This window comes from Brachyhypopomus gauderio, chromosome 3 (assembly GCF_052324685.1).
Source record: "Brachyhypopomus gauderio isolate BG-103 chromosome 3, BGAUD_0.2, whole genome shotgun sequence".
Classification (NCBI taxonomy): domain Eukaryota; kingdom Metazoa; phylum Chordata; class Actinopteri; order Gymnotiformes; family Hypopomidae; genus Brachyhypopomus; species Brachyhypopomus gauderio.
In genome coordinates, this window is record NC_135213.1 from 1,794,052 (window position 1) to 1,807,394 (window position 13,343).

General features: G+C 43.2%; 2 protein-coding genes across 4 annotated transcripts in view; one reads left to right on the plus strand and one right to left on the minus strand.

The window, feature by feature from the left end:
- The window catches only part of rusc2 (RUN and SH3 domain containing 2), a 31,989-nt gene that overhangs the window by 10,770 nt on the left and 7,876 nt on the right, over nucleotides 1–13,343 (plus strand). The window contains exons 2-5 of one of the 2 annotated variants that reach the window (XM_076998864.1): nucleotides 4,850–6,592; nucleotides 7,188–7,716; nucleotides 8,782–9,468; nucleotides 12,864–13,097. In XM_076998864.1, the coding sequence (XP_076854979.1) occupies nucleotides 5,006–6,592; nucleotides 7,188–7,716; nucleotides 8,782–9,468; nucleotides 12,864–13,097 (3,037 nt within the window). In that variant the 5' untranslated portion in view covers nucleotides 4,850–5,005. The remainder of the gene's footprint in view (nucleotides 1–4,849; nucleotides 6,593–7,187; nucleotides 7,717–8,781; nucleotides 9,469–12,863; nucleotides 13,098–13,343) is intronic. The other variant, XM_076998865.1, reaches the window with a different exon arrangement.
- Nucleotides 124–4,535, minus strand: LOC143509949 (lysozyme g-like). Of its 2 annotated transcripts, none has more exons than XM_076998870.1 (6): nucleotides 4,421–4,535; nucleotides 3,316–3,473; nucleotides 3,121–3,231; nucleotides 2,303–2,502; nucleotides 1,715–1,841; nucleotides 124–1,463 (listed from the first exon to the last, which is right to left on the minus strand). In XM_076998870.1, the coding sequence occupies exons 2-6, from the start codon at nucleotides 3,323–3,325 to the stop codon at nucleotides 1,333–1,335; spliced, it is 579 nt and encodes a 192-aa protein (XP_076854985.1). In that variant the 5' UTR covers nucleotides 3,326–3,473; nucleotides 4,421–4,535; the 3' UTR covers nucleotides 124–1,332. The 2 variants fall into 2 exon arrangements, with proteins under 2 accessions (XP_076854985.1, XP_076854986.1); XM_076998871.1 differs by having other exon boundaries at nucleotides 3,148–3,231; nucleotides 4,421–4,529.

A 13,343-nucleotide genomic window follows, 5' to 3' on the forward strand; every position in this document is an offset into this window, starting at 1 on the left:
ACAATAAAAAAATGACACCTTTTCCAGAACATAGCATATAAACACAATTTCTATAATGAACTCGCATGCTGTACTTTGGTGAGACTAAAATATTGTAACGACGGTGAGGAATGAGGCAGAAGCTATTGCTCTTGATTTTCTTTTATTAAAGAAAACTCGCTCGTATCAAACAGGCAGGTGCTACAATATAAAATGACTTTTTGGAATTAGTGACAGGAAGACTGAATAGTTGTCATCTACACTTCTGTATCAGTGCTAGGGCATTAGACCACTGAAGTCAAAATGTTTTTCCTCATGAAGAATTGGATGTTTATAAGAAAGTATAATGCATTTAAAGATTAACTTTTTAAATCCCAAATGTACGGTGGCCCTGAAAGCCTATCGCGCTGCAAATATGCATTGCGCTACATTTTGATTAATTTGCGTAGCATATTTGCAGTGTGTTTTTCATTTGCTTTTAGCGCCACCGTACATTTGTGATATGTACATAAGTGAATGAAGTGTCAAGACCAAGTTTTGACCCAGTAAACTTCAAAACAACTGTACTGGATTTGAACACCCATACTAAACAGTGACTTACAGTAACAAGCCCACATCGCCCTGTCAAACACGAGAGAAACAGCCTTTACTTTTTATTTTATTAACGCCAATATATTATGGGCCCTATATGTAGACGAAGATAAATATAAACCCATATTAGCATTAGCCGACTGTGTAATCTGCCGAAGCGAGACCAAGAACAGATTATCTGGTTAATGCAGTCCGGTAATCAAGCAGCACGCTTGGTTAGCTGTTGGTTTCAGCTCTTAGCTTTTTCACTCCAGTTGCAGTAGTATGAATTACTAGTGCACTTACACCAATTACTAGAATTACACTGGTATGAATGACTCACCCTTGTTGTCAGAATCCCTGCATCTGAATTAGTGATAATTTGCACAGATGCATGCAGTAATTTATGTTAAGTAGTAAATGTAATTTTTCAGGTTACTTAATTAGTTAAAAGCACACGCAAGCTCCTTAATGATGCCTATATGACTGAAAGCCATGACGGTACTATTGTTACCACAGTTGGAAATGAGGCCTATCTGGGAAAGAGCCGAGCAGCATCACCAAAAACATACGTGCATACATAAAAATAAGAAGCTTTCAATAAGAAGCTTTCTTCATTAATGAAGAAGAAAATGTGTTTATTCAGTACAAAGCTAGAACAGTGTTACAGCCAAGGGCAAAGTGAGCATGGATGGGTCAAGGGAACCAGCAGGACCTGGTGTGTGCAGGACAGGAGCTCAGCAGGATGTGGCATGAGCAGGACGCAGGGGCAAGCGTCTGTCTCTAGTAGCCCTGTCTTTTGTACCACTGGGCTCTTGCCACCACGTCGTTGGCGTAGTCGCCATCTGTGGTGTTTTGGTCCACGTCCATGGAGGTGACTTTTCCAGGGCCGCAGTTATACGCAGCGATTCCACCTACAAAAGACAGAGGGTGAAATCACGTGCACATGCCCTCCCTGCTTAGGGCTTTAAGGGTCATTTGTAATGGTTCTCCAATCTGGCAGACAAGCACAGATTATCATTTCAGGGATTCTTCTCATATAGTTCTGGAATCACCTCAGTTAAATGTCCATGTTACAGGTATTGATCAAATTACAGTGTCTGCACATTTTACATCTCTGTAGCAGAGTATCATTCATTACATGTATAATCCCAATAGAATCTACCTTTATAGCGAAGTTCAGGAGACCATGAAATGTCCATAATGTTGATGTAGTCAGTGAGGATGCCACAAGCCTGGATCATATGTTCCAAACTGTCCTTTGCACCTCGTGGGTGGTTGATCTCGTGTATCTGGAGTAGAACCAGAGCTCCAAATGAGTTATGTCACACTGTGGCAGCCATAGTGCAGGCTATACGGGAAGTGCAGAGTAATGGCTGAGGGGGTTAAGCAGTCATGGAGAGATAAGATCTAAGTAAAAGTGAAAGCATCTTAGCTTTCATGTCAGTCATTTTAGGTTTACGATAAATAGTAGACTTGTAGGGAAACTTGTGCCCACCACCCCATGTAACCAAAGCTGAATGTCGAATTCAAACCAAATCAAATAACTGCAAAGGCGGGGCTCATTCTTCTGTACTGAGGTCATTCTGCAGATCATGATGGCTCTCTTTTGTGGTATTAAATAAACAACCTCAGTCAGGATCATTATAATTAATTAGTTACACTTAAGTGCCCCCAATAAAGTTACTGACCTAATAATTAAACAAGCATATTATGTGAACAAATGAGTAAAAAGTATACTGATCAGTCTAACCTGCATTATCCCAAATACATCGCCTCGACTGTTCCATCCGTTCGGCTCCAAGTAGTTCCCAGCTCGACTTGCTCTAGAGATGATGGCTGCTATGATGGCCGGGTCGACGTGAGTCATTTCTGCGGCTGTGTTGATGGTGCTCCTGTAATTTTCCATCCTACCTGCGTCTTCTTCCGCGAGTGCATACGAGGCCTGCACATCTGTTGTAATATTTAATAAATTGTTCAATAACAGTTTTAAAAAGATGAAATTATTCAATTTAATAGCCTTCATAGGAGACAAATAAACTTATATGTAGAATAAGTTAGAGAGCTTTAAAAAGCGCTTGGTTATATTATTTTAACGCAATATGACAAGCTAATTTTAATCCACAAAAAAAAAAAAAGGCTTTAGGTGCTTCAGGGGATCGCTACTTGTCGCTTGGCAGTGTAACGCAACTTTTTAGACACTCCCTTCATGTTCAGACGTTCAGTTTTCTAACGGTGCGTCCGAAAAAGTACAAATGCTTTAAAACTGATAATAAAGACTTACAGCTACAATTGAGTTAAAGACTTAACTTAAACGATTGAACTTAAATGTACAGAACACATTGGTTTCGTGAGCTAGACTGAGACACGTTATATCCATACAGTCTAGTTCGTTATATAGCCTACATATACGGTCTAATCAGCTACTGTGTTATTTGCTTGTTTGGATGATTTACTAGCATAGTTAAAGCTTAGACCAAAAGTAAATCGTGTTCAAAATGTATCAATAAAAGTAATAAGAATAAACTAAACCCGAATGCATACTGTGATATTGCTTTACATTGTCATTACACTGTTGATGCGACATTGATGTTTTACTTGTTAGCTGTCTGTTCCACAGCTGTTGGGAGGTGTTTTTGCCAGCTCCGGTAGTCGGAATGTAGTTTATATTTACACTGAGGGCTATAAAACAGAAACGGCAATTATTTTTTCATAATAGAAAAACAATAAATAAGGTGAAGTTCACACAGGCACAGAGCGACTTACCCATGACCATGTAAAGTGGGCGAATTTGTTTTGTTTTTTTTTTTTTTTTTTATCGCAGGATGGGTGTCGACCTCAGTTTCGTTTTCCAGTGACTCGTTTCCACTTAGACATCGAATCAGGACGGGACAGCTGAATAACGGTCTATCACACCTAGTTGTCTGTAAAAAAAAAAAAAGGAATAGGCAGTCCAGTGTAATAGAAGTGTTTACAGCATTAAATGTTACAACTGTCCACCTGGATGTGTTGTGCTGTTAACTGTACCGCATTCCCCGTTTTCCCTGAGCAGAAACGGACATTTCTGAACATTAGAGAGAGACTTGCAAATCTCTGACATTTACAGGCCTTTTTTGCCCCTCAATTACTTCACTTACATCACTTTAAAAACTGACTTTTTCCAGAACACAGCAAATAAGCACAGTTTGTGTCGTACTTTAAGACTAAAATATAAAATGCTTGACTTTTGGAACAAGTGACAGGAAGACTGAATAATATCTACACTTCTGTATGAGTGCTAGGGCATTAGACTACTAATGACTAGTGAAGTCAAAATACTTTCCCCCCCGCCATAAAAAAAAATGGATGTGCATAATAAAGTATAATGCATTTAAACATTAACGTTTTTATGCCAAATGTGGATTTGTGATATTTACACAAGTGAATGAAGTGTCAAGACCATCACGTTTTTACCCAGTAAACTTCAAAACACCACAACTGCATTTGGACACGCATACTGAACAGTGACTTAGACTAATTACTGTTCCTTCCTGTTCGTGACAGAGGCCTGTGGGTCTAATGGAAAAGCGAGAGGAAGGGGAGGGTTCAGAGTTATAGATAACAGCATGACAATGAGGAAAGCCTCACCCCTGGAAACAACGACTTGAACATTATACATAATCAAAGAATGGAAATTGGGCTACATTCGTTTTAAATAGTCTCTTTCGGGGTGAGAGGTGTAGTCCAGCTTGGGTTGCTTTCAGTGACATCTAAACACTGAACTTTTAGAAATTAAAATATTTCCTGTACGGGAAGTGTCATTTATGCCCTTGTGAAGGAACTCATCATGTCTTATAGAACACTGAAATGTGGCTGTTATTGCACTGCATACCGTTTCGGGGGTAAGGAACCCGAGCTGCTACTGGTCTCAGTCAGAGAGCAGAAAGTCACACCACAAAGGGATGAAACAGCTCAGAGCCGGATCAACAGACTGTCCCCCCTGTACCTCTTGGACCATTGGAAAAGACACAAAGCATAGTAATGTGAGATTCTGTATGTTTAGACATTATGAAACACCAAGTGTGTGGATCTGTAGCTGATAGTATTAGAGTCTTGCATTTTAGATTTGCATATGCATTTAGAGTTTACATATCCTCAGATCTCAGTAATGTGCACAGATCTATAACCTCAACCCAAAGTCACTGGAAGCATTTGGGTAGACATTAGAACTGAAGGGTTAGGTTCATGGTTTTCAGGAGGACAGGATAAGATTTGGAAAAAATGTTATCTAATGTCCCTTTGTCTCATGTTCTTCTTCCAGATGTTTTCTTCCCAGGAATACGACCTCTTCACTGCCTTCTTCTGTTCTCCTCACTCCCCTCGACCACCAGTGGGGATCAGACAAATGAACTAAAGTCTCATAGACCCTCCTGTGACTGATAGAGTATCCCTATTGCCCCGCCTTTGCCCTTGCCGGATGATGGAGAGCCCCCCCAAACTTGCGGGAGAAACCCTGATAGTGCATCACATCCCACTGGTGCACTGCCAGGTGTCTGGGTCGCGGCGGCGGTGCGGCAGCCCGCTGGGGAGGGCCAGCGGCCCCTTCAGCTGCCCCGAGAACCTGGGCCTGAGCCGCACTACCTCGCTGCCCGAGAGGGACGTCGTACAGCGGGAGGCGCTGGTCTACAGCAGCCTGATCCAGACCTCCAGCTCCAACAACACCTTCGAGGACGAACCAGGGAGGGAAGAGGAGAAGACAGGGGGAGGGGGGAGGAGTGGGGGCATGGCCAGCGACACGTCCTCCTTCACGTCCAGCAATTCCGAAGCCCCTCCCACACCTCCTCGAGGCCTGGCCACCAAGACGTGCAACAGGCCAAGCTCGCTCCGACACAATCCTTTCCTCCTCAACACAGGCGAAGACGAAGAGTATGAGGACGATGAGGATGAGGATGGAGACAACCTGAATGGGTACCTCGAAGATTCCTCCTTCCACTTGCATGGGAACTCGACCTTAGAAGGTGGAGCTGACTTGCCTCCATTCCATCTTCATGAGCTCGACTTCACTCCAGGACCGTTCCACCTGCATGAGTCTTTAGACAAACCCTGGAGTTCTGCCAGCAGCCACAGGAGTGTGCCATGGAGCAGGGGCAGTACCAGGGGTGGAGCTTGTGATTTTTCTGCCCGCCTAGAAGGCCTGGACTTGCAGGGATTGGACAGCCAGCAGGGATTGGACAGCCAGCATCGTCATGGGAGCAGTGGCTCCACCCTGTCGATGGACTGTGGTGAGCAAGAGTGGGGTGAGGACGATGAGGATGAAGACCACTCGATGCAGGGTGGTCAGGGCAGCTCAGAGTGCTGCGGCTCCCACTGTCGCTCATCCCAGCCGTTTTCCGAAACATTTTCCGAGCCTTTTTCTGACTGCACGCTGGGTTACGCCAGCGACAGCTCCTGCAACAGCTCGGATGGTGTGCTGGTCAACTTCAGTGCCATTTACAGCAAGACAAACAATGGCGTGCCTGCCAAGACACCACTTAACCTCAACAGCTCCACCCATCAGTCCTGCACCTCATCGGTGTCTGAACTCCTTGGAATGGGTGGGACTGAATATAGTAGTGGAGGCGGAGCTTTTTACCTGGACCTTCACACCTCTCCAATAGAAACTCCCCAGCTCTCTTTGGTCACCAAGGAATGCGCAGACCCTTCCTCCTCCTGCCATTGCCCCTCCCAACCTCAAGGTGGCACTGTGGAGCTTGATGCCAACTGCAACTCATACCATACCCATGAGGGGCTCATATCTTCCGATGCCTCAGCCACTGACCTCAGTTCCTGTCTGCAGAGCCAAGCACGGCTGGTCGTGGCAACCCAGAACTACTACAAACTGGTGACCTGTGACCTTTCATCACAGTCCTCCCCTAGTCCCGTAGGGTCGTCCGTCACCAGCTGCTCTGATGAGCACAGCAAAGGAAGTCCCACCCAGCCAACGGAATATTTCCTGTTCAGACTCACAAAAGAGGAAGAGGAAGAGGATGATGAAGAGCATGTAGAGGACACACAGCATACACAGGTAAAATCCCCTTTCGGACACCAATATAACAAACTTCGCAGATTACAGATGTCTATACAAGAGCACACCACAGCTGGTCATGTACTAAAAAATGTGATTATGTAGACTTAAGGGAGAGGTTGATTGATCCCACACTGGTTTCTCTGCACTACTGGGCAGCATTCACGCGGCATAGCGGCTTCCTCTCAAAGTCCATGTGTACGCCACAAAAATCCACCTGGGAAGAGTGAGGTGGAGTTTTATGGGAAATGTTTGGTCAGGAAGTTCTTTCACTTTCTCTTACTCTTATAAATAATTCTGGAAATCCATTCTGCATATGTGCTCAAGTCATTATGTACTTAGCATATCTGTCTTGAACATCAAAAAAAAAAAAAAAAAAAACGCTCTTCATTTGTATGTTATAGTGAACAAGTCTCTTAAAGTCCAGTATGAATGGACACAGCTTTGTAACCTTGTGTTAGTTGGGTCATTGGTTATCTCATGAAAAGTGACACAGAATGCACAGTGGTTTTTACAGTTTAAAATGTTCTTCAGCTCAGTGTAATTGATTTGGTAACTAGGGCTACCTCTTTAACTGGATTCCCCTTTTTCTTAGATGTCTGACCAGATAAAGGACGGTTCCACAAGCAACACCGACTCCACCCATGTGATTGAGGGGCAGGTGTATGTCAACACCTCCCCACCCGTTTCAGCTCGCGGTGTAGGCGGAGCCTTAGGGGCTGGCCGCCTGCGCTCCCGTAGCTATGAGCGCAACCTGGACAAGACCCCGCCCCCACGCCTGGGCTCACTGGAGCGCATGCTCAGCTGCCCTGTCCGTCTCAGTGAGGGCGCCGCCCCCGGCCCGCCCCCTCCACCACGCGTCACTTCCTTCGCAGAGATGGCGCGGAACAAGAGACGACCGGGCGGTTCTCCATCACAGCGCAGCGCGGTGGAAGCCTCCTCTGCCCACTCCTCCGGAGAGTTCTCCCCAATTCCAGAAGACCTTTCCCAGGCTCACAGCCTGCCCCCACTCATGCCGTGCTGCAGCCAGGGCGCCTGTGACACCTCACACACGGGACACCGAAGCACAGCACTCAGAGACTCACCAGGGGGTGACGGAAGAGAGGCACGAACCAAAGCTGAAGGTAAAGGGGGGTGAGAGTCTCACATAATATATGCATGTATATATTATGACACACACACACGTTTAACTTGATCGCCACCACGCAGGCTTCAAACTCCATATTGCAGTACTCCCCATCCAGGCAGGGAACTTGGAAAATGATGCTTAGAAATTAGATTATTGAGAAAGTGTTTTCAACGTCTCCCAGCTTGCACAAACACTCCCCATGAACCAAAGACAGCTTATCAAAGATAGTGTGACAAAATGGAGAGACAAGAGATTGAATGTAAGAGAAAACATGAGATGGCCAAGAAAGAAAAGTCATTGTAAGCATGGTGGTGTGTAAAAATGTGTGCTCACTCTTAGTTCAAAGAATGGCTGCTCACTGTTGCCTCCAGTGGCCATGAGTGCATACTACACTATGGGAGGAGCAGGTTTCTGACATTTGAGGTCTAAGGCATGCAGAGTTGCGTAATCCTAGAGTGACGTTTCACACACACATGCACAGTGTTCCGGTCAAAGAATATAAACAAATGCCCAGGCACCACGGAGCTCCTCAGTCTGGCTTTTACTGTTTCTCCGTTATATTCTGGCAATTCCTTTATCTCTTCTGAATCATGATACCACATGTGCAGGTCTGTGTGTGAAGAAATAAGTATGTTTTATGTAGGTGTGTGCCGTTATCTCTCGAGTCTCGCCGTTGTGTCGTGCTTTTTCCTCCCCCACGCTCTCCTTCTCTCCCCCCCCCCCCCCCACTCTCTCCCCTCCCTGTCTATTCCTGCTTTCTTTTTCGTCCCCCTCCGTTTCTCTCTCTCTCTCCCCTTTCTGTTTCTTCTCAGCCTCTCTGTCTCTGCTTTAACTTGCTGTGTCATTGCTTTGGCTTTTCTATGTGTTCAGCCAGTACAGCTTTAGAGGTGAATGTAAGACAATTCAGAGCATTATATATTACACAGCATACTGAACTGTAGCTACATCTGTGGATAAGATCAAAAGTTAATATGCATTTGGTTAATTAGTTTAATAACACTGGGTGTATATTTGTCTTCTCACTCTATTCCTTCCCACTCTCTGCTCTTTTTTTTTTAAGGTGGACTGTCCAGTTCTACAGAGTCTTTGCCGATTGTAGTACGCTACAGTAAAGACCAGCGTCCAACAACGTTACCCATACAACCCTTCACTTTCCAGCACCAATTTGGAAAGTCTCAAACCAAGCCCCTCCTCCCTCTACTGGACGAATACATTAGTCAAATGCAGGCACGTGGTGGCACTGCACCAGAGTGTGGTGAGGAAGACTCTGAGGAAGATCGCAGGCAACCTCAAGTCGCCTCCAATGCTCCCACCACAGTTCGTCCGTCTCCTCTGGGCAGCTATTCACCAGTTCGCCTGCAGGGGGCACCGAGCTGGTCTGGAACCTGCTCGACATGCTCCCCGTCACCTGATCGAATCCCGGGGGGCAACAGACCACCCCGGTCCATTTCTTGCCCCTTTTCTGCAGGCCTCTTGCCTCAACACACCTCACCCGGGGCCACCTCGCACACCGACACCCACTCCAAACCCGGCCCTCTACCTCCAACTCCTCCTCCTGCCCCACTCACTAAAAAACAAAGCCCACTTATGCCTGCTCTACCCACCAGGGGGCATTGTTTCCACCGAAACAGTTTGACAACTTTACCCACATTGCCCAGCTCTGGCCTCAGTCCAATGGGGCAGCTGGAACCAGCGCTACAGGAAGAGGAAGTCCTTCCTGCCAATACGACTCCAAGACAGCATAATGGTAGGTATTTGCTGCCGAACAGTATTGGTATCATCAGTGCAGCTATTCTCAGATAATGATAATAGAATATTGGCTTATAATATTCTGGGAGATATTAGTGCAGATTAATTAGACAAAATAAGATTTAAATATACAACTCTTCTCCAGAGAGTTTTGATTTTAAAAGAAGCATATGAATGACATTAAACGCAAGTTGAGAAATAGCACAACTCACAGTTGCAGAGTCTGCAGAAGTCACTTTAACATAGTGATTGTAATGCGGCAGGCCTCGCATAGCGAGGAGACGGACACATGCATAGAGTAGAGATTTACTATGGGCAAATTCATCAACAGAGTTGTGAAAACAGTCCAGGTCATTACCTGTGAATCCATCATAGAAAGAACAATAACCAATACAGACATGACTAAACGGAACACAAACTACAGTAAGCACTTAACAGGACCGGACCAGGCACAACTACAGCGATGGCTTAGTTACCTTGAAAAAGTAATCAGATTTCTGATTAATCCTTTAAAAAGCAACTTAGTTATGTTACTGATTACATTACTTTAGTAGTTACATTCAGCAGCAAAATGAGTTTTTTTAAATAATCACTTTATTGGAAGTGCATTTTTTTAACAGTAACAATGTATTTCCTGACATTACGTTTGTGTCACTGCACGGCACTATTTGTAAACGTAATACAAGCGAATTATTCAGTCAGTCAGACAGCTATTTGTTGTGAAACTAAATACTACAATTACAATTTCAAGCATTTAAGTACTTTAACATACCAGCACTTTTCTAATCTGGAATAAAATGCAACATTAAACTTCATCAGGTAAATGTTCATCCCCCTGTTTTTGAGGGGTATTTCTTTAGACCACCACATATCGTTACAGAGAACACTGCAAAGAATTACATGTATAACACGCTCACACTCTCACATGTTCGCATGCGGAGTCGAGTGCTATGGTCAGACACAAAAGTATAACTGAGCTAAGAAGAAAGCAAAAATATATATTTTTACTAATGAAAATAAAAATAGTAACACAGTAATCTGATTACTGGACTGGAAATAGTAACTCCTTATATTACTCATTACTGAAAAAAGTGGCAAGATTTGAGTAACATATTACTGACATCACTGCACAAATATCAACAAACATACAAGCGACATACTTACAACCAAAGACACCAAACACAAAACTTAAATCAGAGGACATAATGAGAACCCAAACTAGAAACAGATGATGACAATAACCAAGGCAGAAAGACAGAACAAAAGGGAAAACAAGGAAAACCGGAATAGAGGCAGGACTAGGAATGTGAAAACAAGACAGACAGATGGGATGAAGAGCCAGGCGTGACTGTGATGAGGCATTTTGGTGCACATGAGAGAATATCTACAGATACTAAACCAAAACTAGACGAGAATTGCATTTTAATTTGAGTATTTTAATTACGCTTATATATTTATATATGAGAGAAATATTTTCAAACATCCTATAGATCTTTAGGAACCAAGCATGAGGCTACTTTCTCAAACTTTGCTTCCATCTTCAGTGGTGCAATAAGGCTCATTCAAATTCCACTTCCATTTTAATGCCCCCTTTTATAAAATGTCCCACCTTAAATCTTGATTTTTCCATTACACCATTTACGCCACCTGAAAACCCACCCGGAATGGTTAGTCACTGCCTGAAAGGTTATTAGCATCTGCTACAAACAAGCCTAGCATCACAGTTAGTGTGTTACTTATAACAACCTAATGTTTACCCAGTTAGCTTTGTATTGACTTGCCACCAGTGCACCAGTAGAGAGGGTGTTCAGTCATGGAGGCCTCATAATGCGCCCTCACCGAGCCAGGCTAAGTGTAAGTACCCTGCCAATCTTGATCTTTTAAAAATGTAATGCGTTAGTTGCATAAACATTTTCCTTGTATTGGGACACTGAAAGACACTTTGAAGTTCAAATATATTGTGTTTGATCCAGTTCATTTGGAGACAAAAAGTTGTTGCTGTAGGGCTTTTTTATGTCAGAATCATTATTATTTTAACATTTGAATTCTGTTTTAAATTTTTATTTTATAATCACTAATTTGGTTGCTATTTTCTTTATATGCCGACCTTTCATATATAGTTAAAAAATGTTTTTTTTATTTCACAGACATCCTTTATCTTTTAGAACAAAATATAGCATATTCTACTGAAAGAAGAGAATATTGCATCCAGAAAAATGTCAGTTTTGTAAGAAAAATATTAGTAGGAGTAATGTTATGAATAAGTATGTTTAGAGACAAAAATAAGAAATCACGCTTAAACAAAAAAAAGCCCCTAGACATCACAGGGTTTAAGATGGCAGACCTCTGAGTCTGACTAGCCCGATGCAGGTACTCTGTGACAAGCTGTTTTTAGCTGTGTGGCTAATCAGCGCTAGTTTCAGCTGGTCTGAACTCTAGCTACTCTGGGTTTGTGGGAAAGTAAAAATAACACTTTTCCTTTTTTTTTAGAGAATTTACAGAATTGTAGATTATATGTAGCAACAAATGAAAATGAACAAAATTTAATTTTCAATATCTGATAACTTGCTGCTGTAACATCTAATGTGAAAAATTGAAAACAACTAGCTAGCCAAATCACCAACAGCTTCAAATATGTTCTGAAAGACACTGAAGACGTTCTTTTACTTCTGACTGGTCCCTAGAATTAAAATAATGATCGGATGAAAGATTTCTGTGAACTGCAGCTGTGTTTTGTTTGCATCAGGAGAGCAGGGATTCTTGACCAAGCAACAGGCATCACACTTCTGCCCTCCCAGATTCTTCAAATCTACACACGATTCATATTAAAGACCCAATTTACCATATATTTAACTTATATTTAATCTGTTGCTATGTTTACCTAAACTGTATATATTTGCACTGCCAGCTGCGTTCTGAGTTATGCTTGATAATGACCAGTTCACTCATAAATCCTGACAATGAGACCTTTCTGGACCAAGAAACATCTGCAGGTCCAGATATTCTTCTATTGAAAGCAGAAGTGACTGCAATGACTGGATGTTGTAGTCTTGTAGTGGTAAATACCTTGTGTAGGCTGCGGTTCAAACGCCTTTCACAGATCTACATGGTTGTGATTGCTATAAAACATTTACACACACACACACACACACGTTTCTTGCTTGTTACTGCTTCTAATTGATTATCTGCTTTCCTCTTTCCTCTTTGCCCTCATATTTCTACACATTCTGCTGCTTTATGTGCCTCTCATTTCTAATCACACAACTCTTCTTTCCATAATGCCTTGTTTAACACTTGTCATCTGTTCTTCCTTTTCTCTCCATACTTCATTGCCATCCATCCCTCCATCCATCCATCCATCCATCCATCCATTCCCATCCTCTCATTTTGTAGCTCACCACCTCTCTCCACAGACTCTGAAATGGCGGGAGTATAGGCGTAAGAACCCTTTGGGTCTGGAGAGGAGCAGAGACACCTGCTCTTCCTCCCCCTCTGCCTCCTCCTCTTCCTCCTCTAACTCTGTTCCGGCCACCCTGCCCATCAGGAGGCCTGGTCCACGCCTTGTGCGCCGCAACGTCTTCGATTTCCCCCCAACCAATCACACGCTGAGCTTCAGCAGACTCAACGGTGCTCAACCAATCATGAGCTTTGTTAGAGGGCTTAGAGGGAAGGGTTATGATCTTTCTCAGGGTAGTGAATGGGTCATTCCAGGATTTTGGTACATTTCAGGGGTGGTAACTTCTGAAAATTTGATCTTCAATTTGATCATTTTAAATCATATATTTATAATCTACAGGTTATAAACTATCAAAAAGTTTGATTCGTCAGATATGGAAGAAGTTTTTTCTTTATTAGATTGGTGTGCAGTAAATT